We start from the raw sequence: 25,930 nt of genomic DNA, 5'->3' as shown, positions 1-25,930 counted from the left end.
TGATGGCTCATATCTGTCTAAGTGTACAGCGGGGGACAATATTGCAAGCCTCAGATCTGGATTTTTGGCTTTATTCGGCGATACAGACACCATTGTGTCAACACTTGCTGAGTTGGTGTGTGTGTGTGTGTGTGTGTGTCATCCGAGTGCAGAGATCGTTATTCATATGGTACAGACTGGCTGAGCTAATTCCTCTTTGATATCTGCACGCCAGAGCCTTGATGTTAAAGAATTCATGGGCTTTCTTCAAGGGGAGGGAGGACACATGGTACACAGGCAAACACACACTTCCCATGCCAGCTCCACTCCCACGGCTGGAAGGGCGAATGTCTGGCTGAGGACTTTAATGTCAAGTTCAAATGCCTCCCCCGCCCCCGAAGACTCTCTCTCACACACACACACACACACACACACACACACACAAGCCTCGGGAAAACTATTGTTACCACGCATTCAAAAGCAAAAATACAGCTTCCAGTCAGACCCGTCTTCGACATTATCTTGATGCATGGATGCGCGCATAAAGAATATTTTGACAACTTCTCCCACCGATGACATTTACTGACCTTTTGAGTTTTGTGACATCAATGCTTATGATGCTTCTGAATGACAGTTGACATAATTAGCTTGAATATCGATTACGCTTTTTTAACATTTCAAATGTCATGAAGTGCGTTTTAACACTTCATTAGACTCCATTAGTCAGAAAGTCAGGCATCTATTGTGTAACAAGGGGATTCTCTGACTTTTTCATGATGAGGACCCCCAAAAATAAATAGTCACATTGCTGAAGACCTCAGCAGTGCATATTATTATATATGTTTATGGGAAATATGCTGTACTTTTGAGAAACAGCAATAAAAGTAAATATTGAGTGTTTAGAACAGCAAATGTAAAATCTTTCTACTGGCTATAGGTTGAATCACTATTGTGACAACCTATGGACATTTATTTGTATGGAAATGTCACAGATTATTACCTTTTGAACATCTTCACTGCTCTCTCGTTCTATTCTCATCAGTGTCTTGTTCTCTGCTGCTGAGATGACCCACTTTCCCCACAAGGATCATTACAGTCACACATAATCTAGTCTGATCACGTACTGGGGAGCTCCTGCACCACCCTCAAGCACCCCTGCGTGTCCCTGTTCCCCACGTTGAGGGACACGCAGTTGTTACCGAGTCCTTTCTTGTGGCGAACACATCCAATCGGAGCGATCGGATCACAGTGAGACTACGCAGCCCGCCGACTCCTCCGCTCATTAAAAACTTCCCCTGCAGTAATCAGCGGCAGTAGCAGCGGCGAGCACAAAGGCAGGTTGAGGTGAACTCGGGTCCGTGTGAAAGCCGCTGGACTCCGGTCTCCCACCATGCCGCTGTCTCTTGATGTGATTGTGAGCACAGGCGGGCATCCGCGGCGGTTCGGGGCCAGAATGGACGCCATGCGGAGCGCGTGTCCTCGGTGCCACTCAGCGCCGGCCAAACCCTGCAGCCCGCTGCGACTGGAAGCCGGCTAGAAGCCCAATTTGAGCCAAGCTCCTTCAGTTTCCTTAATACTCTGACAGCAAAAGACCAGAGGGAGCTTTTTCCTATTAACCTTTTCCAGATTATATAATATATCCAACAGGGGCATAGTGCGTCCAAAACTTCTGATGCGAATACATCCCAAATGCAAATCAATACAGAACAGAGATATAAACATAGGGATTTGCCAGCTATATAGTAGTTGTATTTTGAAATTCTCTCTCTCATTTGTGGAAGGAGCTATACAAAAAGTGGATTACTACACATGATCTATCACACAATTGGAATCATCATGAAACCTTTCTTATTTTATATCTGAGAGATGTTAATGTCAAATATCTCCTCAGTTTGAATGGGCATGATGCTAGTGATGGTTAACATTAAGTTACTATTCACGCTTACAGACAGAGAGGGAATTTGCAGACAAAAAGAGAAGAGGAAGAGAGACATGTGTGTGGGGTGGGATGGGGTGTTTGATGTTTAATTAATATAGTGTGGTGCTGTGGCAGCACAGGCAAGCAGAGGCCAACGTGTTGCTTGGTGTTGCCTTCCCAGCCGCATCCTCTAAACAGACAGCAGAGACACACAGATCAAAGCCCCAGAGGGGAGGAGTGAAGTTAGGGAGAGAGAGAGAGAGAGAGAGAGAGGGAGAGAGAGGGGGAGGGAGGGAAGGGATGGATTCAGCACGTGGCTGAGAAAACACGCAGCACTCAATAGGGAAAAAAAACTCCTCCCTCCCTCCCTCCCTCCCTCCTTCCCTCCCTCCTTCCTTCCCTCCCTCTGCTCCTGCTTACTCACCCCTGACATGGCAGAAATGCACAGATAAAAGAGACGTCGAAGTGAAAATGTGGGAGGGAATAGGAGTCAATATGGGAGGGAAAGAAATAATGCAGCGTTCACATTGCGGCATACAAACACATGCCATACAAGTCGGCATTGCGGGATGTCAGTCAACCGCAATGATAAATAACCTTCTCCTTGCCAAGGTGATTTTAATCAAAACTGATTGTGTAAATAGCGTTGTGTGACTTTTAATTCATTTACAAATATCTAAGTGGTTATATTTTGCAGAAATGATTTAAGATTATTCCCACTGTAAATTCATAGAAAGCCAAATAGGAATTGCCAAGTCAAAGCAAACCAAAGCACAATCAGAAGAAGAAATCTCTTGCTTATTCATTACTATATCTTCTTTGGAAGACGAGACAAGGAGAGCAGGTGCATAAATGTATGGGGCTACATCATTTTGCTAGATATTTCAACATTCGGTTTGTCTTAATCATCGTAGCAGGAGGCAAAAGTTGAACAGCGAACATATCGTTGCTGTCTACCACATACTGCCCCTGCGAATATACCATAAGGCCACCAAACTATAGGCTGAAGAACCTGCAAAACTGAGGAGAGGGTGGAGGGATGAAGGGAGGAGGAGAGGAGTGAGGCCTACCTAGACTCAGGAGGGAAGAGGTAGAGCGACCAGGTATCTCTCTGTCGACACCAATCTGGCTGCTTCTTCTCCAACCAGCGGAACAATCTGGCAAAACGACCCTGCGGCGAGCCAGAGGCAAAGAGTTATACTCATATACTCATACATACACAGTACATGTATTATTCATACATATGCAATCACTTCCTGTCACATATTGTGCCCAACAACCATGCTCCACAGATGCAATCTTTCTGGTTTATGTTGCCCACTCACATACACACACAAAACTGCAGTTTCTATTATGTTGTTTTTTACCTTCTATTTGCTACTATTTACCTAGTTTTGCTTTTGTTTGCTTGTTAAAGCACATTTTTTATCTCTGTTTTGAAAAAGTGCTATATGATTAAGTTTATTATTATTACACACAGAAATGTTTGTATTACTTGTGAGGACCTTCCATACGTTCATTCCCCAACCCTTAACCCTCACCTCTACATGACTAACCTTAACCTAATCGTAATTCTAATCTTAACCCTAAACTCAAGTCCAAACTACACTGACCCCTTCTACAAGTGAGAACCACCAAAATGTCCTCACTGTGGAGGATTTTCCTCATCTTTCTAGGCCTGTGAGGACATTTGGTCCTAAAAAAGACAGGACCACACACATATACAGACATGTAGACTAACCAGGTTGGCCTCCTCCTCCGCATTGTCGTCTTCAGTATTGTCCTCCAGGGAGAGCTGTGTGGGGCCCAGGGCCGATGGAGAGCCCTTCCCGTTACAGTCACTGTGCTCTGGGGGCCGCAGGTGGCCCAGCGAGGGCGGTCTGGAGCTGTGCATGCTGGCTGAGCGGTACAGGTAGGGCACCTATAGGGAAATGGAGGGGAAGGAGGGAGAGAGAAAGAGAGGGTACATTTACATCCACATTGATAGTCTGCTCTTAACCTACCAATACTATAGCAATTGCCATGTAAATGCTATAGTCTGATTATCTCAAAGGTGCTACATTATTAAACATCAGTACATCATTGTCAAATGAATTGTGACCCTTGGTATAATGATGATTGGTATAATGATGATTGGTTGCCTCTATCTCCCGGCAGTGTGATTGTTAGTGTTTTTGTTTCTCAAAGTTAAGATATTTCCCATAAACCCTGTTGCTTCCTGTCACAAATACAGTAGGATGTTGCTACTTGTTGCTAAATGATCAATGTAAGTATAACCTGGTTAACTCTCCTAGAGTTCTGTACAATCTTTTGCTTTATCTGGCTGCGCAAACACCTTAATCCTAACTGACTCAGTTTTTAAACGTGTACATGTGGCAAACAGGTTGCAAAGCTGACCTGGATACAGCAGTGTTGTGTTTGTTTCCTTACTCATGTATCATGTGTTGCATTCTGTGTGAGCATAAAAATCTGACAAAATGTTCTGACATTTTTCGTCTTGTATCCAGATGGCCGCCTGTTGGATCTCACTGTGTCACATCCTCCCCTGAGTAAACTAACTAACGATTAAATCAAATAAAGCCATGGAAACCTGGCTTATTGAGGGAAATTGCATTGCGTTGAACCTTGAATTGATATGTAAATGTTACTAATATCAGCAAGACCATGTTTTGTGGTACTTTTTGTATCAATCCAACTAGTCTTACTCTCATTGTGCACCAAGTCAGGTGTCATATTATCAGCTATAACCTGAAGATGACAAATGAGGCGTGGCAGAGGATGATGAATGGCGTACAGCGTCTACCTGCAGCAGAGTGTCAGGGGGCAAGTCCATGGAGCTCCGAGTCTCCACCGACTCCATCCTCCGGTGTCGGGGGCCCGTCTGCGACTGGGACATGGAGTCCGTCCTGGCCAGGGAGGCGTCGTCGTCCTCCATCAACCCTCCCCCTCCTTCTCCCCCACCCTCCCCGTCCTCCGAGCTGGAGCCGCCCTCCCCGGAGAGGAGCGACCGCCGCTCCCCGGACTGCCGCTTCTGCCGCTTGAGCGACGGGGCGCGACCCAGGCTGTTCCAGCTGGATCGACGGCTGGTCCAGCCGCTGCCGGAGCTCCACGGGGCGTGGGGGGAGGAGCTACGGGCACTGGTCTGGAGGAGGAGGACGAAGAGGAAGGCAGAGTGATGAAGTGAGAGACAAAGAGAGAGAGAGAGATTCATTCACATTATAACTTTGCTTCCACATGAACACAAACTTCCACAAGATGCGGTGGAGGAACTGATTTCACAGCAACCCAGATCCTCCACCGGCCAGGCAATGAAGCACACACACACACACACACACACACACTGATACAAGAGGAGAAAGGGATTTCATGTAAAAATACTGATCTTTCATGCCAATAAAGCACACTGAATTGAGTTGAACTGAGTGGAATGGACTTGAATTGAATTGAGATTCACTTTGACAGACAGGAGCAGATGTAGAGAACTGGGCTTATTTTCCCAGGCCTTTATCCTGATCACCAGTTTGTCAAACAGAGAGTGGCAGTGGCAGCAGTAAGTGGAGTGTGGGCACCGTTGAGTGTCGGACTGGCACGCCACATTAATCATCATCAATCATGATGACCTCAACACATCAGCAGGACAGATACAATGAAGTCGGAGAGACATGGGTGGGGAGGTACTTATCCTCACACACACGGTATTAACGGTGGCCTTGTGACATGCTGCAACAGGATTACTATATGAGAATGCTTTTTCCTCATTGCTCCTTGTTGTGTAGGGGAGGAATAATAATCATCATCATCATCATCATCATTACCATAATAACAACATATATACAACTTTTCAAAAGACAGTCATGCTTTACCAAAAAAAATAAACACAAACATAGAAACAGACAGCTTTCGTTGCTTTCACTGTCAAAAGCAGTGAAAGTGAGGTAAGAAATTTAAAAGCAAGGCAAGAAACATGAAAGAAAACAATAAAAGGGAGGTCAAGATCAATTAATTAGAGACCTTTAAACAAAAGCAAGTCTATTAAAAATGCTTGTTAAGAAGTGATTTCATAAAAGTCTTGGGGCTCTGATGGCGAATGCCCTTCAGATTGCCTCTTTTCTTTTTAATGGAACAGCCAATAGGAACCACCTGTTGTGGGTGTGATCAAGCTTGTATGGGGTTAAGAGGTCTGTGATGTTAGTACCAGACCCATCCGTGCCTTAAAAGTGATCGCACAATCTAAAATCAATTCTGAATCTAACAGGTAACCAGTGTAAAGATGCTAAAATCGGGGTGATGTAATCTTATCTTTTGGTTCCAGTGAGAATCCTTGCTGCTGGAGATGAAAGAGGCACTTTTGAATGAGGCAGGAATACAGAGAGTTGCAGTAATCCGAGCAAGAACAGATGAAAGCGTTGATGACTGAGAGACAACTGTTGCAGCAGTGAGGAAGCATGTAGAAAGCTGCTGTTACGTGGTTTAAAGGATAAATTTGGCGATTTTGGACCTATATATAATTTGTCTCTTACATACATGAACTAGTTGCCCACAGAGAATACTGACTCCAGAGTCAGCTGTCAGTTGAAACAGCGAGCTCCTGTTGCTAGCCTCTTGCTGCTAACATTGAGTGAATGGGGTTAGCCAAAAAAGCCATTTGTAGGCTCCACAGCGGAGTTTGAGAGTAAACATGACACAGTTCCTCCATTTCACACACTTTCACTAATCAGGTAATCACAGAACTATTTTTCTTTGCCGCAGCACAGACTGCTGTGGGGTTAAAGTGCGTTACTGGCACCGTGATCTAGTTCTGGATGGTCAGGTCAGACTGTAAACAGTAGAGTTTGGTAGAAGACGATCAACTGAGTGGAAATGGTGCAGTGCTGCTGCTTCCTGGGCTGTGAATATAAATACGTCGGCTTTTTTGGAGATATTTTGACGAACCCGTTTGGACTCATTGCAAGAGGCAACGGAGCTTGTCGTTTCAACAGACAGCTGACTCTGGAGCCAATATTCTCTGTGGGTCCAAGTACTACAGGTATGTAATGGACAAATTATACTGTATATAGGTCAAAAATCGCTGAACTTTTCCTTTAAGGTTGCATGGTTTCAGTGTGGAATAGAGAAATCGAACACAGGACTAACCGGTGACTTGTCGTAGCAGGCCGGGTCTATGGAGACGTTGCTGCCTCGGCGGGACTCGTAGCCCAGGACGGGGTCACCTGCGACGGGCAGCTTGGGCACGGGCATGGGGGTGGCCGCCGTGTGGGTGATCAGAGGAGGAGTCAGGCTGCTCTTCAGGTCCACATGACCGTTTATGGGCACTACTAGTAAAGCGGAGAGGGATGGGGAGAATCACCATTTTAGCGGGGGTGAAGTAAAGCGCAAAGGAAACGGGGGGGATAGAGGGGATTAAAGATGACCGGGGCTTAATGTAAAGAATGGAGGAGAGAAATGGAGTGTGAATGAGGTGAAGGGATTAAGGAGGCCGGCGGTGAAGAGAGGGCAACGGAGGTGAGAGAGTGAGGTGAGGGGAAAGACAAAACAGGAGGGGGGAAAAAAGGGAGATGGAGAGGAATGAGGGTGCTAAATTGAAAAACAAGAGGAAGATGAGGAAGAGGAGGCGCATGGGGAGGAGCACTGCGGGAACATGAGGAAACCCTATACAAGTATAGCCGCAGTAACACAGCGCACTAAAAAATGGATGGCTCATACTGTTATTCAGCAGCATGAATATTTCAACAGGGCCTTAATCTTATGGGATGCGTGTGAGGGAATATTATGTTCGGCAGCAACACAAATACATGACATGCGGTGGGGAATGCAACTTTAATAACGCTAATTCCTCCGTCTTCCAAACCTTTATCCTCAGCCTAGAGGATGTAAATTAGGCTCTTTCAGCTATCTAAGCAGTTTTCTACAGTCCATCTGAAGGGGGAGAAGGGGAGGCTATACGTCTGGGAGTTCTGCTTTGTACCACAGTGCTTCCATAGGGGTTTTCAGTCTGGGGGAACAGTAATTAGACAGGATAGGGAGCCGACGTATGAGGAATTATGGATGAGGCTGCTGTGTGGTTTGATGCTGTGCGGGGAGACAGGCACGTGCCCGCCAAGTGTGGTAGGGAGCCAACTGGGAAAAGACTAAGAGCAGGACTTCACAGACATACAGAAACAGGTGGGGGATGTTTAAACGGGATAGGCCTGTGAGGCTTTAGGCCTAACTCGCACAGCTTTACCTACATCTTTTGGCAAACACGACACAGTATGTAATCTGCAGGGATCTACCAAAGATTAGTGAGGGAAAATGCCAAGCATTTAATTGGGCAAATACAGATGGTACAAGTTTTGCTAAGCGTTTGTAATAGGAGCTTTGAGAAATCATAGAGGGCTGATTTAGATCATTTGCATTCTTGTTATAGCATGATTAAATTCTTGCGGAGTGCAGTCATTCAATGTGTGTGTGTGTGTGTGTGTTTGTGTGTGTGCCTCACCTGCAGAGGCCGATAAATCCTTCTTGCTGCCGTTCACATCCTCCATACTGCGAGCGCAGGAATCTATCTCTGAACCCGATTTAGAAGCGTCACCCTTTACACACATACATACAAACACACACACGTATACATGCACACACACACAAAATAAGAACAGTGTCAAGTTGTGAAATGAAAACACCTGCGAGAGCATCTCTCCTAGGAGGAGTGGAAAGCAAGCGGGTTGAAGTTGCCTCTAAACACAGATCCCTGCTCAGTTCTGTTCCCCTCCCACGTGTAGCTTCAATCGCGGTCCAGATCTGACCGTGGATCAGTCACTAGAGGCAACCTCCCTCTGTAAGCAGGCGGGTGAGGGTGCGGTCTCCCTGATCCCCAGAGCTCAAAAGGTCAAAGGGCGCAGAGAGAGGGAGAGAAAGCCTGTCGATCGGATCCGACTACACACAGTGTCGCCATGCAAGGACAGTTGGGACTCACTGAGGAACCACACTGAAACACATACGGTGCTCTGCGTCAAAGGCAACATGGGGCCGCTTTTCAGAGAGAGTCTGCCCGATATATTGAGTCGCTTGTGTTGTATAGAAACCCACAAGCCATGGCAGTTCCCCCGGGGCCAAACTGAAAGACTAAACAGAAATATTTATATTCCACTTGGTCACAAATTGACCCTTTACCCACTGTGGCCCAGTGAACAGCCACCACAGAGCTTCAGTGTGGTCGAACACAGACTATAACTTTCACACTCACACATGCAAGCTAACACACAAATACCATACAAATACCTGCACACACACACCAAACACACTCCAAATTTACTCCAGTGTGGGCTAAGGCATAAATCAGCAACCCAGTATGAGTTTTGGCAAAACAGCAGATCTGTTTTGTTCTCTATGGTTGTTCTCTCTATCCCTCCCTACTTTCTTTCCATCCCAGACTCTCCCTCTCTCCACCCTCTATCTCTTCCAGTCTTTTCTTCACCCTCTGGTTTTCTTACCGGCTCTCTACCTTCCCCTTTCACACCTTACTGCACTATCAGTGAATGCGGGGTTGCTTGTATTTGCTCTCTGCTGGAGCCTGCAGACTCTGTAGTATGTGCGAGGGAGCCAAGTGGATGCTGGGATTAATAGGATACGACCCGGTGAGTCAGACTGCTGTGGTATCAACTGTGTGCAGAAAAGCCTCAGGATCCACTCGCCATTCACCCGCCTATTAAACTTACAACTTTCTTGATACTTTCTGTGTGTGTGTGTCTGTATGTGAGAGAGAGAAAGGAAGTGAATGGGCATGGGTGCATGTTGTGTATTGCTATGTGTGTGTGTGTGTGTGTGTGTGTGTATTTGTCTCTTGTGGTTAAGCCACTGTCGTTGCCCTAGACTGATTTCCCCCGACCTGTTAAGTGAGGGAAAATTAGCTAAGGAGAGCTGGATGCTAATGAGCTAGCAGGCCAATCAACTCAAGGGCTACTTGGAGACTGGCGTGGCTGCCAAGCTCATCACTTCCCTATTCCACATCTCCATATTCATCACAGTGGCACTTTTTCCATTTAAAAACCCCTGGCTCACAGTGAGAAACATGGAGCACCCTTTAGGGGGGAGATACCTGTCAATTTGAACTATTATGGTCCTAAAAAAAGAAACAAGAAACCATAAAAAAAAAAAGAAAAAATGAGAAAGAAACCTCATAGAAAGTCAACTGCCTGTCACTCCACTGCTTTCCTAGTAGTTTTTTATTGTTTTTCCTTTTCTTTCTTTAGATTTTTATAATCACCTTAACATTTACTTTTCATGAAATATGCATTATTATTATTATTGTTAGTAGTAGTAGTAGTAGTAGTAGTAGCAGTAGTAGTAGTATTACGTTAAGTTGTTGTTGTTATCTAGAATATAATGTACTCTATATCCCACTTGCTTTAGAATGGTTAGAGCATTACCACACAGACAAACATGCACACACATACACACACGCACACATACGCATACCACTAACCAAATACACAACCAACTCCAGAGACAATTTATCACTGCAGATAAATAATAAAAAAACCCACAACATTCAATTGGAACCACAGCAAGAGCCCCTCTCCCACAGGGCTCATCACCCTGCACACAATCAATCAGAAAGGACAGCTGTGATAGGACAAACCCAGTGGAGCATCAGCACAAAGCATTGTGGGCGCTCAACCTTTTCCCCTCTCTCCCTCTCCCTTTGTCAGGTGCGAGGAGAGAGGGGAGGGCGGCCGTCTTTTTGGATTGGCTTCAGCCTCTTCCTGTAGCGCGGTGGTCGGTTTGGAGCTCGGGGTGTGTGAATGTGTGTGTGTGTGTGTACTCACAGAAACCCCATTGCTAGGCCAGGGGCTTTGTTGTGTGGGCCTTGTGGGTGGACCATAAGGACCGGACCTGAAGGGCCCATGTGGAGACCAACGGGCCACACTGAGCCTCATCTCTCCTTTCTGGGGCACACAGATAAGACAGCTGCCTTAAAGCAGTTTGAGAGATTGACTGGTCGACAACTTACCCGTTAAATGATGAGAACATCGAAATCATCCACGTGTCCCTGGTGCTCCATGCTAACGCTTTAGCATACACTATGTTGAGTGATGGTAGGTGACTAGCATTATTTCACAAGTGAGAAAATCAGAACTTGTAGCAGCTCTAAAGCTAAATGGTGAGTAATCTTAAATGGCATGCGGCCAAGTCTGTCAGTTTTGTGTAGGAGACTGATAACATTTACACATTTAAAGTACTGTTTTGAACTAGCAGGGACTACTTTCCCTGTTTCCATAGGAAGTCAACATGGTGGGCGGTGGGAGACAGCGAACAATCAGTGAGCAGCAGATGAATTCGTAGTTGAAATAGTTCCACAAATAAACCAGGCTATATCAGAAATAAACTTGGTTATATTGTGTTAATGATATACGTTTTTGTTTTTTTTTCATTTATGAATCTACAGGTCATATAATAAAATCCACTTACAACTTGTTATTACTAAATGGTCTGTCTCCTTACTTTGGATAATGCTAGTTGCTAGTAGTAACCTATGATAAAGTGTTAGCATGGAGAACTGAAGCCAACGATTTACTAGGGACACATGGATGATTTATCCTCCCCTCACTTAACGGATAAGGTGACCAATGGCCCAATATCCCAAAAACTTGGGATATTTTTTGCAGTGTAGGACATTCATTCTATAGAGCAAAAGTACTGGCTCTATTCTATTCTATTCCATTTGAGTCTAGTCTGTTCTATTGTAGTCAAGTCTCTATTCTAGTCTAGTCTAGTCTTGTCCGGTCTAGTCTAATCTACTTGCTGCAGTATAAACCTTAGATATGTCAACAGGTGGCACTAGAAGGTAGATATAGAGGGCAGATTAGTGTACACTGTAAGATCCTGACTGTGGTCTGGATAAAAAGAGGAAGCTGATAAGACCAGGATGTGTACAGCTCCGCCCTAATCCCCTGATTGACAGGTGTGTACAGTGCGAGTTGGAAGCCGTTTGACAATTGGCTGATGAGGTGAGGAGCTAAAGTCAGACTGCCAGAGAGAGATTTAAACCAGCTCAGGCTTGATTTTGATCTGCAAAGTCTCTCTCTTTCTCTCGCTCTCTTTTTCACTGGCTGTCTTTCCAGTCTCTCTGTTTCTCTATCTGTCTCTCTCCTTCTCTTTCTTCTCACTGTCTCTTTACTCTCTCCCTCTGTGTACGACTTCCTCATAGCCAGACATTAATTCTGCTGTCAGAGAGCGAATCCTCTAAAAACACCCGGCTGGATAAATAAAAAAAATCACTTCAGAGTTACAGAGTCTGGACCAAAATGAAAAATTATATATATTTCTTCATTTCCAGATTAGGGCATCTCGGGACGAGACGGAATTAAATAAGACCGGTAGGAGGAGCAATCGACAGAAAACACTTGGCAATTTTCACTTCGCCTCCACAGCATTAAACGGTTTTAATGCTTATCTGGGGAGGGGGGAAATGTTAACCGGATTATATTTGTGAGTGTGCACTTTGGGTACAGCGGTGTGGAGTACCCGCACACATGCGGTTGGGAGGGAATCGGCTGAGATAGGCAAGGAGGGGGGAACGAGGTCATTTAGACAATGGAAGTTTCCTCCGAGAAGAGGAAAGGCAGGGATGATAGCTTTTGGGGCAGGGAGCATCGGGCTCGAGGGAAATCCCTGGTCTTGAAATAGCCGGGTTTGTTTGGATAGCTTGTTTACACTCTGCCACCCCAATTTGGGCATGGTGCTGGGAGCAGGAGATGGGCCAGACCAGGCCTGCTGCTGATAGCCAGACAATAATAGACACCAGCGGCTCACGGGGGGATCTCAATTACATTGCTTCAAAAAAGGTGTAAATGGGAGACGGAGGGTGGATGTGAATTGGTGTGTGTCTGTGTGTGTGTGTGTGTGTGTCCACCAAAATTGCATCCTACCACAGCTGCTTTTGAGACTCATCAGCCTCAAAATTGGATTTACCTGTGCTGCAGTATCACACCACTAAACTCAGGACATTAGAAATGACATCCACACCGATACCGGTGCCTAGTATATCAATACAGTGTAGAGATAGCAATAAAGCAATAACAGACAGTAATAAAAGAATAAAACTATAATGACAGGGTTAACTATTAGAGCAGCCAGCAGACTCCCCCATTTCAAGCTCTCTCTTGGAGCCCCGAGCGGGCCGCTGTATTTCAAGCAGATAAAAAAGCTCAGAACAATTTGGAACGTTTGCCCATTGGAAAAGTCCGGGATCATTTTTGGATACCGTTCAACGGTGCAAAATTGGAGGACACGAGGACGAGACTTGCTACCATCTGTTTTTCAAAGGCCTCGTTTCGCAGAGAGCATTGGCCTTGCCTTAAGTGACTGAGTCATGCAAACAGAGTTGATCTCCCCCGCTCTCTTTATTAGCTCTCATCCTCTAGTCCGGCCGGATTTATCTGGCTGCGCCGAGGCCTCCCAAAAAGCCGCCACTCATCCCCCGTCCCTCTCTCTCTCCTTCGCTCTCGCTCTCTATCCTCCAGCCAGATAAAACAGAGGCTATGAGAGAGAGAGAGAGAGATTTTTGGCAGCGTTGGCGCAGTGTTCTTATCCCGAGGCTGGAGAGGGAAAGAGAGGGGTGGAAGGTTGGTGGGAGGGAGCGTTCAATCTGAGGAGAGGGAGCTTTACAGTGGAGTCTGCTTTTTAAAGGACACGAAAAAAGAAAGAAAGAAATACACCCACTAAACCAAAGCAAGCGTTCAGACACTAGGTTGTCTCTCCTGAACGCCTCTGAACAGTCATTCACCGTGCCGGTTAGTTTCAGCAGCGAGGGCATCATGCAGGGAGGGGAGCTATAGAGGGCTTTCAGGTGGCATAACGTGTCGGCCATATTGGAGGTCCTCAGCTCTTGGCAACATGGCTGGGAACAGCAACATTTGCACTCTAAACTTACAACTCAACAGTAAGGAATAGATTGTTGTCAGCTTGTTAGTTAGCTAGCTAACCATAGTTCCATCGTAGTTTACTATCACTGTCTTGTTAACACATCCGATTGGAACAATTGCTCACGTTACATGGCTGGGAGCTGGTAGGAGCTGGTAGTAGGAGCTGGTAGTTGCATGTTAACATTCACATTAGTTGCTTTGCTAAATTAGCTTGCTGGCTAGTTAGCTAGCTAACAGTTTGTTCAGGTTAAGTGAGTTGACTCTTCTCAAGCTACAACTCAGAGTGTTTTGGAGTAGAGACTAGGGCTAAAGACAAGACAGTTTACTGTGTCACAGTAACCTAATTTTAGAAACAAATTTACATTAACACACCATTCACTTTTATTGATAATGTCAAACAATGGACCTAGACTTTGAGATATCTCTTTTTCTAGCCCTGTTGTTATATATTGGTGAGCAGCCAATTCTTAATGGACCTCCATGATGGTGCCAGCCGTGGTTGCTGGGAGATTTGTGACGTAACTACAAAGCCTCTATAGGAGAAGGTGAAGAAAATGGGTAGGGGGGTGGTGGGGGGAGGCAGAGGGAAGGATGGAGGGTTAGTTAATAAAAGGGAGGGAGGGAGGGAGGGCAGAGCTGCAGTGCTGTACATACCCCTGAGTCTACAGGCAGCTGAATTAGGCTCAGCTGGGCATGCAAGTCCTCCCGCTTGGTCACTTCCTAAAGTGGAAGTGATCGGTACAGCCGGACAGGAGAGGGAGGCAGAGACAGGAAAAGAGGAACAGGTGTACCGCAGCGGCAGACAAAAGCAGAAGAAGACCGTTAAAGGAGATTCAGCCTACTGTAACATTTGACTTTACCATGCATTACAGAACATAAACAAAGCAATTGTCCAGGATCACAGTGTGCAGTGTGTGCTGCACATGTGTACTTTTTGCAGCGCTGCAACTTTAATCAGTTGAAAGCAGGGAGGGCCGGAAGACACAAGACAGCAGCGGATAGGATTGAACAGAACAAAGAGTTTTACCCTTCAGCCGGTCCATTGGCGTGGTGTAAATGTCATTCATTCAGAAAGCAGCAATGGAAATGGACTTGACTTATATGCAGTAAGTCATAAATTTAATGACAGTGCAGTACAGTGACCAAGCTATGCATTGTTCAAGACACATTGTGCTGGGATGCTTTGAAAAGAGGCACGGAGGCATTCCTCAGCAGCTGACACGTGTGTGTGTGTGTGTGTTGTGTGTGTTTGCATGTGTGTGCGTGTGTCCAAGTGTATGTTTACTGTCATGCTGAGGAGTGTAATAAAAAAAAGGAGGCGCAAATAGCAACATTTTTTTTCTCTCCTCTGTTAATAGGTCTCCATAAAGCGAAAGACCCGTCTGGATGCTCTCCCTGCAGCGGATATTGGATTCTGTCACATGGACACACTGTCACACGCTGACAGAAAGAAAGAGAGAGAGAGAGAGAGAGAAGGAAGGTAATAAGAGAGAAGAGAAGAAGGAGAAATGGGCAGAGAGTATGGGCATGAAAAGGAGGAGGATGGAGGGAGGAGTTAAATCAGCCTGCCTTGCTTTCCCCGCCTGCCTTTATGTCCAAGGCAATATGGACCTTGGAAGTAAGGCGCTTTGTGTGTGTGTGTGTGTGTGTGTGTGGTAAGTCTTGGCTCCAGAACCGTACATCTCTCCTGGCTTGGCTCACGTCATTCAACCGCGCGTTACCTAGCAACCCTGACGCAGGGAAAGTTTGGCCCGACTAAAAATAAACTTGGTGTTTGCAGAAAAGGATGTTAAGGCTGAAAAAAAAAATAAAACGGAGGGGGAGAATTAAGCAAACAGCTCGCTGATGAAACAAGAGAGCGGAGGGGGAGAAGAGGAGAACGCGAGCTAATAGACCTCAGGGCGTTTTCTGGGGTTAGCTCTTTGAGATTGGGGGAAAAAACAGTGTTGCGTTGCGTGTTTGCTTGCATTGGTTTGAGCGTGTGTGTTTTTGGAAGTTTTTGTCTCTCTCCTCCCTTCTCTCTCTTCCTCTCCCAGCGGCGGTCGAACTTCATCAAATACGAGGCAACGAAAAACTTTTATCCACGTCCGCTGAGTTGCATTGTGAAGTCAACAAACACACATTTATTCCCAATCCCCGCCGCAACAGCTGGGGTCAACGTGTCCGACCCCCGTCTGCTTTCATGCACCATAGTTATGCGCTATTTATACAGTGGATAAGCGTAATAGTCATTCCAACTCATTCCAATTAATACATATTTTATGAGTCTGTCATCCTCTCTTTTTTCCACCGCCCCTCGCCTATTCTCTCCTCTCAGCCAAAGAGCCAAAGAGCGTCGGAGATCAAAGCCTAGGTGCTGTCACCCCGATAAGAAAGAGAGAGAGAGAGATGACAACGACGCACAGAGCGAAAGAGACAGACTGAATACTCATGTGATTTACTCTCTCCATCTCCTCTCTCTCCCTCTCCATCCCTCCCTCCCTCCCTCCCGGGCCTCCCGCTCTATCTGTCTAAAATGAAGCCCTATATTCTCCAGACGGGCCGGCTGAAAAGTGGAGCGAGACAGCTCATTGATTTCCACCCTCCTTTTGCTCTCCGGCGCACCAAAAAAATGTCTCCAGAAAGCTCCATTCTTCCCGGCGAGGACGAGAGCCACGCTGCCTGTCTCTAAACAATAACAGCCATTAATCCACCTTCTCCCCCGTCTGCGTTGCTGTCTCTCGCCCTTTTCTCTCTCTCAGGGCCACGCAGGGTGGTGTATATACACTGTACGCCTTTTTATTTAATGAGATAAGAGGAGTTGTACTGTAAAAAGGGAGGCGGGAGGGATTTAAGTGTGAGGAGAGGCGATGTGGGTGATGTGACTCTGATGTACGGTCTAGTCTCGCAGACATAGTTTTCTTATGATGTACTGTACGGTCTGACCGCATCGGCGCATAAGCAGAACAATAATTAGGACGACCGCTGAGATACTGTGGAAACGCGTGGGATGAGGGAGGCTGAGAGTCAAAGGGAGATGAAGACGAAGAGGAGGGAGCAGAGGAAAATGAAAAGCCGCGACTAGTGTGATGTCACGTCCTCGCATAACCCGCCGCGGAGAGTGCAAGGCAGTGTATAAAAGTTAATGCCTATGGTATGCGTGGATGGGTGTCTGCGTGTGCGGGGGCTCGCACATCTGACTGTGTTAGTGTGTGTGTCGGTGTGTTTGTGTGTGTGTCTGCACTGCAAAAAATGTCCATCTTAACAAGTCATTTAGTCTCATACTCAGTCTTAAAATCGTATTTTTTCTTAAAACAAGCGGGTCGGGATAATAATACGAACATAACACACTTGTTTCCAATGCAGTTTCACTGACTTCACTTAGAATTGTCAGTACCTTGAAACACTAGTATCAAGAAAATGACACTTGATTCAACAAGTTGACTTGCATTGCAAACAAGTGAAACTGGTAGATTTTTTTTCACTTGTTAGAAAAATAACATTTTAAGACACTAAGATACTAGATAATATAACTTGTTAAGCTGGACATTTTTTTTGTGTTCGCAGTATGCTTGCCCGTATGGATGTGTGTGTCTTCCTGTCTGTGCACATCCATCCATAACATGTGCATATACTATCTTGCATCAGTCAGTTTCTGTATATATGTGTGTGTGTGTGTGTGTGTGTGTGTGTGTGTGTGGCCAGTGACATTACCTCCGTCTGGAAGCCCTCGACCAAGATGGCCACCAGCAAGTTGAAGAGGACGTAGTTGCCAAAGGTCATGAGGGCGATGAAGTAGAGGGCGGCTACAGGAGTGGTGGAGGCCATGCCGTTATACAACACCTTGTTCCAGTCCTCCTGGGTCAGGATCTGGGGGAGAGGAGAGGGGAGGAGAGGAGAGGAGAGGAGAGGAGAGGAGAAGAGTAATATTAAGTATTAACAAATAACTATTACCACAGTGAAGCTACATCATCCCCTCCACTTGCAGCATCATGAGCAGAGACACACAGCGTACTGCAGAGAGAGACATACTGACACTCTAAACACTTGACAGCTGCTCCCTGATCACATGAATAATCTTCACTGAATAATAAATGGTTACTATATTAAGGGTGAGAAAGGCTATAGGTTATGCAGAGATGGATAGGATCCCGCGGTGGGGAGGTCACACAGATGACGCGCTAATCTGAGGTGACAAGAATCAAGAGTACTTAACCTATGTAATATAGCTGGGGTATGAAATGGAAATTAGATGCATGAGAAAAGCGAGTAAGATGGATGACGGAGAAGCAGATTGCAAAGGAGGGAGAGAGAGAGGGGGCGAGAAGAGTGACGAAGAATATTTGATTTGATATATTTTATTTATCTTTCAGGGTGGAGAGTGGGGGGTTGTTTTAACCCTCTGGTTGGGGTGAAGAAGACTGCGGATGACCTCATAAACCATTAGCTCATCCTGCCGTGAAATATGAAATATGAAAATGAACAGAAGAAGAGGGGAGAGGAGGGAGAGAAGGGCGTGCTCTCACCTGGAAGACGGTGACTATGGCCCAGAGGAGCGAGTCGAAGTTCTTCCTGTCCGGCAGAGTGTCTCCGTCCCGCTCCGACCCAAACTTACAGCCAAACAGATGCATTCCCAGGATACTGACACGGAGAGGGAGGGAGGGAGGGAGGGAGGGCGGAAGAAGAGAGAGGCATTAGAGAGAGAGAGACGTTTCCATCGAGCGCTTCCTATCAGCTAGAATTAAACAGAAATTAGACTTGAAATGGCATGTTGTTGTTCAGCCAGTATTGACTGTACTTTACTGATTGGCTTGCACTGCAAAAATCCCCATCTGAACAAGTCATTAAATCTAGCATCGAGTCTTAAAAAGTTTTGTTTTTCTTTAAACAAGTGGAAAAGCTGCCAATGCGGGGAGATAATTAGACTTTTCTCCAGACTTTTCTCGAATTGAGTGACATTATCTTGATACGAGTGGGGTTTTATTATCATGATATTATTACTCGTTTCAAGAAAATTCTTCAGTCAGGTGAAACAAGTGACACTTTCCAACCCCATTGGCAGAATTTTCCAGTCGCTTTAAGTAAAAAACAAGATTTTAAAATTCAATACTGGACTAAATGACTTGTTGGGATGGATTTTGCAGTGTGTATTTTAAGAACTTTGTGAGTGAGAAGGAGAAAGAAAGACAGGAAGAAAGAAGGGAGAGAAGAAGAAACTACCACAGAGGAAGAAAGAGAGAGTCAGGACGAGCCAGAAGGCGACTAATCGGGGTGTTGTTATTGTGAATAAGCAGACCGGTGCACTGCAGTCCGTCTTTTTATGCAGAAGCTCAGACATTAAAGCAGAGCTGCAGCCGAGGGATCAACCAACGGGCCTCCGCTGTGTCGGCTTGGCAACTCCTCACTCAAATCAGGGGGTGTTTATCTATGCACATACAAGTGTACTGAAACTGTGTGTGTGTGTGTGTGTGTTTGTGTGTGTGTGCATCAGACCACTGCAGAGAACATCCGCAGATCTGATTTCATTGAGCTCGGCCAGGGAGAGGGACGCTGATGAAAAAGCGGGAATCGCTTGTTCGCGTCATCCCATCTGCCGTTCTCATTCCTCTTGTCACATGTCAGTTCTCATCTCTGCTTTGCCTCCCAGGTTGAAGTAACCGCTGATCTACCGATTCACGCCGACGCCACACCTCTGTGCTTTCAATTTCATCCGCAGGGGCCCATTTCAAGCTCTCTGATTTAGTTTACCTCTTTCGATTTCCACTCCAACCCCCTATAATCTCATTCCTTCATTATATTTCATGTTTCCTACGCTTCTGTCACTACAATATGTCCGTTGCCGCTTTCAGGAGTGTGTGTGTGTGTGTATAATGCATGATTGTGTGTGTGTGTGTATGTGTGTATGAATATTCCCCTGCATATGCACATGTACAGAGTCCCTGACTCCCCTTACACTGCAAAAATCTCCATCTTAAGTCATTTATTCTTACAATATTATTCATTTCTAAAAATAGCTGAATTGGAAAATAGTTCCATTTGTTTCCAGTGCAGTTTCACTTGCTTTAGGCATTTTCTGCAAACCAGTGCTCAATACAAAAAAAACATTAAGAAAATTACATTTGATTCAAGAAAATCCTTGAAACGAGTTGATTTGCATTTGAAACAAGTGAAAATATCTCATCTCATTTGTTTTATAAGATTTTAAGACACAATCCTAAATGACTTAAGATAGATATTTTTTGCAGTGTACCAGAATATGAAATATCATCATCATCATCACCTCACACAAACAAATACACACAAACCCACTAGGGAGGATGGTCTAATGGCTAGAGAGACCATCCTGTACCTGAAAGATCACAAGTCAAGATCACAGCCATCAACAACCAGGAGTGCTTTCAGTCCTTCTCTGTCCACCTACCTGAAGATGAAGATGAAGAGCATGAGCAGCATGCAGAAGGTGGCCACGTTGTCCATGGTCTTCATCAGCACCACCAGCTGCCTCTGCAGGGCCGGCATGAAGCGCACCAGCTTCAGCACCCGCATCAGCCGGAAGGTCCTGAGCACTGATAGACCCCCGCCCTGCTGGCCCACGATCTCCCACACACTGCCACACACACACAAGGCGTAAGAAATCCCAGGTCTAACTCAGGTATAGTTTCTCTCTTAGGCCTATAGTGGTTAGAGAGACTGTCCTTCAACCATTTTTATTATTACCACACAGGATGCAGATCCAGAGATGGGGGTCTAAACCACAACACCATCATAAGGTCTAGGGTTGCAGAATGAATTTTAAAAAAGGTAAAACTTTACACTCTATAATAACGCATACAATTAAGCATTAAGCAGTTATGCAGTTGCAACTGTATAATAGAGACCCACATGCTTATTTATGTTTTACAAATCATTTGAAAGTAATTTATAAATACTTAAGTATTTAACAGTGGTTAACTTAGATAAATAACAACAAATAGCTAACAATCGCATCATTGGTTTAATTTTTTAGTCATTTAACAGTTACGATAAATGCATAAATAATTACAAGATTGATTAACATGCCCATAATGAATGATTAAATATTGTACACCTTCATTTACTACTAATTAGCATACAATGCATGAAATGAACTAATCAATTAGATGTTAGTTAATATTATCTGATGATTAAAACATATTAAATGATGAATTGAACATTTATTAGTGACTTATTATAGTGTTATAAAAAAAAAATATAATAGATAAATTGCAATTGAGACATCAGTATTTTTTTCTCTTCACAGGAAAGGTGACTCAGCTTCCTTCACACATTCCTGCACTTTGTAAAACTCTTGGCTGATGTCTTACAGGGATCAATAAAGCACCACACCGTTGTTATTATTAACTCCCTGATTAATCATTGTTGACTTGTGCACCCCCAGTGGCAAAATATGCCATCGCAATAACTGAAGCGAGGGAAGCGTGGAGCACATGGCACTGAGGGACACAGGGGATCCCCGTGTGATACCAGATGTTTTTTGTTTTCTTTTACATCCTGTCCTGCAGCTCACCTGATGACCACGATGATGCCGTCAAAGATGTTGTAGGGGTTCTTGATGTATCCGAACGGCCCGTAGACCAAAACCTTCAGCAGCATCTCCAGGGCGAACAGGCTGGTGAACACAATGTTGCTGATCTCCAACGCATTGGTCAGTCATCAGGCTGCAGACACACAGACCGAGAGAAAAGAACGGTTCATGCATTAGACATTAACATGTTTTGAAGATACAGAAATTCTGTTTTTTCAATGTATTTATAACCTATATACCAGTGATTCTCAACCTTTTTCATATCAAGGACCCCTAATTTAGTCCACATTAGGGCCATGGACCCCCATTTAATGAGATTTTGTGTCTCAGACCCAAATCTGAGAATATTTTAATTAGTAAATATGATTTACTCCAGAATTCCATGACTACCTGTATTGTAGGTAGAGAGATAACAGTGAAACTATGATCAAAATAGTCATTCTTCTACATTCTCTAATTGTGTTAAACTTATTGTAAATTAAATAATGGTGAAGTGTAACAATTCATCAATTTGCTGGGGACTCCCTTGCTGGGGATGTCCTCAAGGACCGCTGGTGGTCCCCGGACCCCACATTAAGAACCACTGCTATATGCAATATAATCTTAGTAATATGTGCTATTGCTGTATTTATATCTCCACACTGTCAACTTTTCAGGAACTAAGAAAGACAGCCTTGTTTTCTGCTGGACCACCCTGCAGTTTTGAGTTTGAAAGGATTTAATAATACCAAGCGTGATAGAATTTTCTCAATCCATAGAAAATCTTTCAACTGAAGTCAAAACAAGAACATCACCAAGATTGGAGTTATGAAGTTTTCACATGACAACAGCGATACAATAACTGCTGTGAGTCAAGTATGTAAACTGCATTCTACCAATGATCAAATACCGTCAAATACCGAAAATATGACAAAACTGTTTGCATGCACACACAGATGGTTCATCTGCGAGTACCCACACACACACACACACACACACACACACACACACACACACTCACATAAAGCCTCTATCTCTCACTGAGACAGATACGCCCGCTGATTACAATGCTGTTGAATGCGCTCAGGACATCTGCTTGGAGCTCATCAGAGAATTGAGCTGCCACTCACATCTAGATCAAACAAATGGTGTGTGTGTGTGTGCATTTGTGCATGTGTGTGTGTGTGTGTGAGTCAAAAGAGCGAATGAGGGAGAAAAGAGGCAATGAGAGCGAGCAGACAGACAGAAAAAGAACACAAGCAAAAGATTAAAGGCACATCCAAATCCGACACAGTATGTAACTCGGACATCTATAACGAGAACCCATAATGACCGCGGACAAAAGAAGAGGGTAGGCTATTGTGTGTGTGTGTGTGTGTGTTGACTGTGTAACACCACAGACAAGCGTCATGAGGCCTTTCATCTCCATGTGATAAACAGTTTACACAACCCTAACATGGTGTCATATACACACATTACGCCGAGACGACACAGAGGATGGCAAGGTGCTAAAGGCCTCATCTTTTTTTGCAGACATAAACGTGTGAGCGAGTGTGTGTGTGTGAGCGCGCGCGCGCGTGTGTGTGTGTGTGTGTGTGAACGTTTTTCAGCGTGCGTCATGTGCGCTGATGCATGGCACGTGCTCACCGCTCGGTTACGTCTATCTTTCAGGCTCGACGTCCCGCCGGTGCGAGCGCGCGGAGAGAGACGGCGTCCCGGCAGAAACATTATCCCCGGGCTGAACTAGAGAGGTAATGTAATGTAATGTAAACACAGTGCGTGTCATTAAGCCTGTCCCGGTGGTCTGCCACTAATCACTCTATACACCCGGACTGTTAAAGCACCGATTACTCAACGCTATCCTGGACACACAGAGAGGGAGGGAGAGAGGGAGAGAGAGAGAGAGAGATAAATACATAGATTAACATCACCGGTTGAATAACAGCTCCTCCTGGCGCATTACGGCACCGGTTTGTCTCGAGTACTAACGTCGAGAGTCAGTCGGTTATTTTGAAATATCGTCGCTGGTTTATGCTGCGTTCATGTCATATTGGAAAGATGGTAGATACGAGCTTCCAGCTTGAAAGTGCTGCTCAATGTCAGCTTTCCAGTGGCAAATACTACTTGGGAACTTGGTACTCCAATTTCTCTGAATTTTGACATCACCAACAACTTAATACCTGTAGTCCAGTGTGGGGAATGATGTGTTCAATTCAACTAAAATGAACAAAATGAATGATTTATATCCCTTACGTCATTTTGGGATCACAGCTCTTCAAACGGCATGGCAGGACTCGAGTGCTTGCTGAATGTTTTCACTTGCGGTTGACATTGCAGTGTTTGGTTTGCTGTAAAACATGAACTCCAGTGTATCAGTCACTAAGTGCTTGGGTGCCTAGTGTGAAAAGCTGGTCAAGAGCAGCCAGCATCTACAGTAAACTTCAATCATGGCCTCTTGACAGCTTCCATTCAGTTGGAACAAGTGAACACTTCCGAGTTGTCTTTGAACTATGAAGCCGTTATTCCCGTATGACTCGAACGCAGCATTAAGCCCCAAGGCAAAGAGGGAGGTCAAGCAACACTTAGGGATAATATTGCACCATAATCCACTGCCTCAAGGTCATAAATGCTTTTATAAAACATTGTTGTTTAGATTAATTTAGAGTGTTTACTATGTGAGGCTATGCAAGATTGTATCACTTTTCAAGAGAAAGTGTACTACATATTACACTACGATGTTAGCAGACGCTGACAACATACAAATTAATAAATCTTAGAAATAAAATAGCGAAGAGAGAAAACTGGGATCTAGCAAGCACTGAATCCCAATAGTTCTTACCAAACAGGTTGAACAAAATGACCATTATTTAGGCCACTAGAATCCTTACTCCAATTTCTGTGATGTTTATGACAAACTAACATAGAAGGCCTCTTGGGCAATCAAAGAGTACAGTCTGAGCCATCTGTCATGTAATATTAGAACACTGGAAGGTAAATGAAAAAGCAGATCCTGGTAGTAAATGGAGAAAAAACCCTGGACTCATGGAGCGATTGAGGAACCAGTGTTGGGCTTGTTACTCTAAAAAAGTCATGAATTACTCATTACTCGATTTAAAAGTAGCAGTATTAGTTTACTCATTACTCCCTAGGAGCAGTAATTGATTGCACTGCTTACTAATTGATTGCAGTACATTTCCATTGCACCCCCATAATTGAGGTTTGCATCGTGCCACCTCTCCTGTGATCAGGGAATCATTGATGACCAATGTGCTTGTCATCATTTTCCCGTCTGAGTGAGCAGTCGACTGAGAGGATGACAAGTAATAATGAGGCAAAATAATTGGGGGATTGCGTGGGTAATAGTTTTTGGATAATTCAGCTTCAGTGTGATATTGTTGAGGACGTGATGACAAAAGTGATGACTCATTCGCTCATTCGGGGGGGGGGGGGGGGGGGGTAAGTAACGATATGGCCGCCGAGCCGCCATGTTAGCGGAGATTGGGCGGATACGGCGCGGGAGGAGGGCGACATCTCTCCCCTCCTGGCTCCTTGTTAAAAAAGAATAAAATCGCCCACAGCCGGCAGTGCGGGCGCTGCCAGCGAATCCCTCTCTCTGAAACACAGCTTTCCTCCGTTTCATCTCGCCTCTTTGTCATCGTCTGTGTCTCTTGTGTCTGTCTGTGGGTTCACAGGCACAGACGAACCTATCCCTTTGATCCCGCGGCTTCATTGTGCCCGTTCCGTTTGTACACCGACGACTGTGGCGGCGACAAATCCTTCACACACACACACACACACACACACACACACACACACACACGCATCGCGGGATTAAGGAAAGTTCAAAGGGTAAACAAAGGCAGCAGCACTCAGATGTTTGTGTGCTCGTTCACATAAATGCTGTCACACACACAGCTATGTAGACATAGACACACACACACAGAGAGATGAATACAAGCTCACACAAACATAACCATGGTGACACACACACACACACACACAAAAACGCACATACAGAGTTCTATACAAACTCACACATGCAGCTCTGTATGTAGAAAGGCACACATACCACACACACACACACACACTTTTAATAGATGTGGTTGATAAGCCAGACATATGTCACACAAACACACACAGAGACATACACACAGCTCTATACACGTGAACACACATCCACGTAGACATACACATAAGGCCACACACACACATACACACACACTGAGCTCTATACACACTCCCTCACAGTGAACCATGCAGACACATGTCTGTACAAACTCACACGCACCCATGTGTGTAGACAGACACACACACACACACACACACACACACACCACATACACCGCATACACACACAGCTCCATAATAGATGCGGTTGATAAGCCAGAACAAGAAGTACAGTTTTTACGAGGTGAGAGTTGGACTGCAGACATCTGGCCTTGAGATGGAGGTTCAGGTCATTATTTTTCCCCCACTGTTTCTGTTCTGCTATTGTTTCAGCCCGTATATTAGACATTCCTCAGACATCATGCAAGATTACTGCTACAGAATGGAACCATAAAAGCCTTTCTCACACACACATATGCACTCAGAAACACCCACACATGC

The 25,930-nt window shown here is 45.0% G+C and overlaps 1 protein-coding gene across 1 annotated transcript in view; it reads right to left on the bottom strand.

Annotated features, from left to right (window-relative positions):
• Positions 1 to 25,930, bottom strand: part of cacna1g (calcium channel, voltage-dependent, T type, alpha 1G subunit) — a 193,230-nt gene that overhangs the window by 52,461 nt on the left and 114,839 nt on the right. The window contains 10 exon segments of the mRNA XM_071541519.1: positions 2,968 to 3,068; positions 3,639 to 3,818; positions 4,701 to 5,039; positions 7,031 to 7,212; positions 8,376 to 8,469; positions 14,455 to 14,520; positions 17,494 to 17,649; positions 18,306 to 18,420; positions 20,201 to 20,386; positions 21,326 to 21,476. Coding sequence (XP_071397620.1) covers positions 2,968 to 3,068; positions 3,639 to 3,818; positions 4,701 to 5,039; positions 7,031 to 7,212; positions 8,376 to 8,469; positions 14,455 to 14,520; positions 17,494 to 17,649; positions 18,306 to 18,420; positions 20,201 to 20,386; positions 21,326 to 21,476 — 1,570 coding nt within the window.

Source organism: Centroberyx affinis, unplaced genomic scaffold (genome assembly GCF_046629955.1).
Source record: "Centroberyx affinis isolate AG114_WGS23_722 - 3 ecotype Tasmania unplaced genomic scaffold, CSIRO-AGI_Caff_v1 ptg003894l_1, whole genome shotgun sequence".
Lineage (NCBI taxonomy): Eukaryota > Metazoa > Chordata > Actinopteri > Beryciformes > Berycidae > Centroberyx > Centroberyx affinis.
The sequence above is the reverse complement of the archived record's forward strand: the minus strand, read 5'-3'. Positions and strand labels throughout refer to the sequence as shown.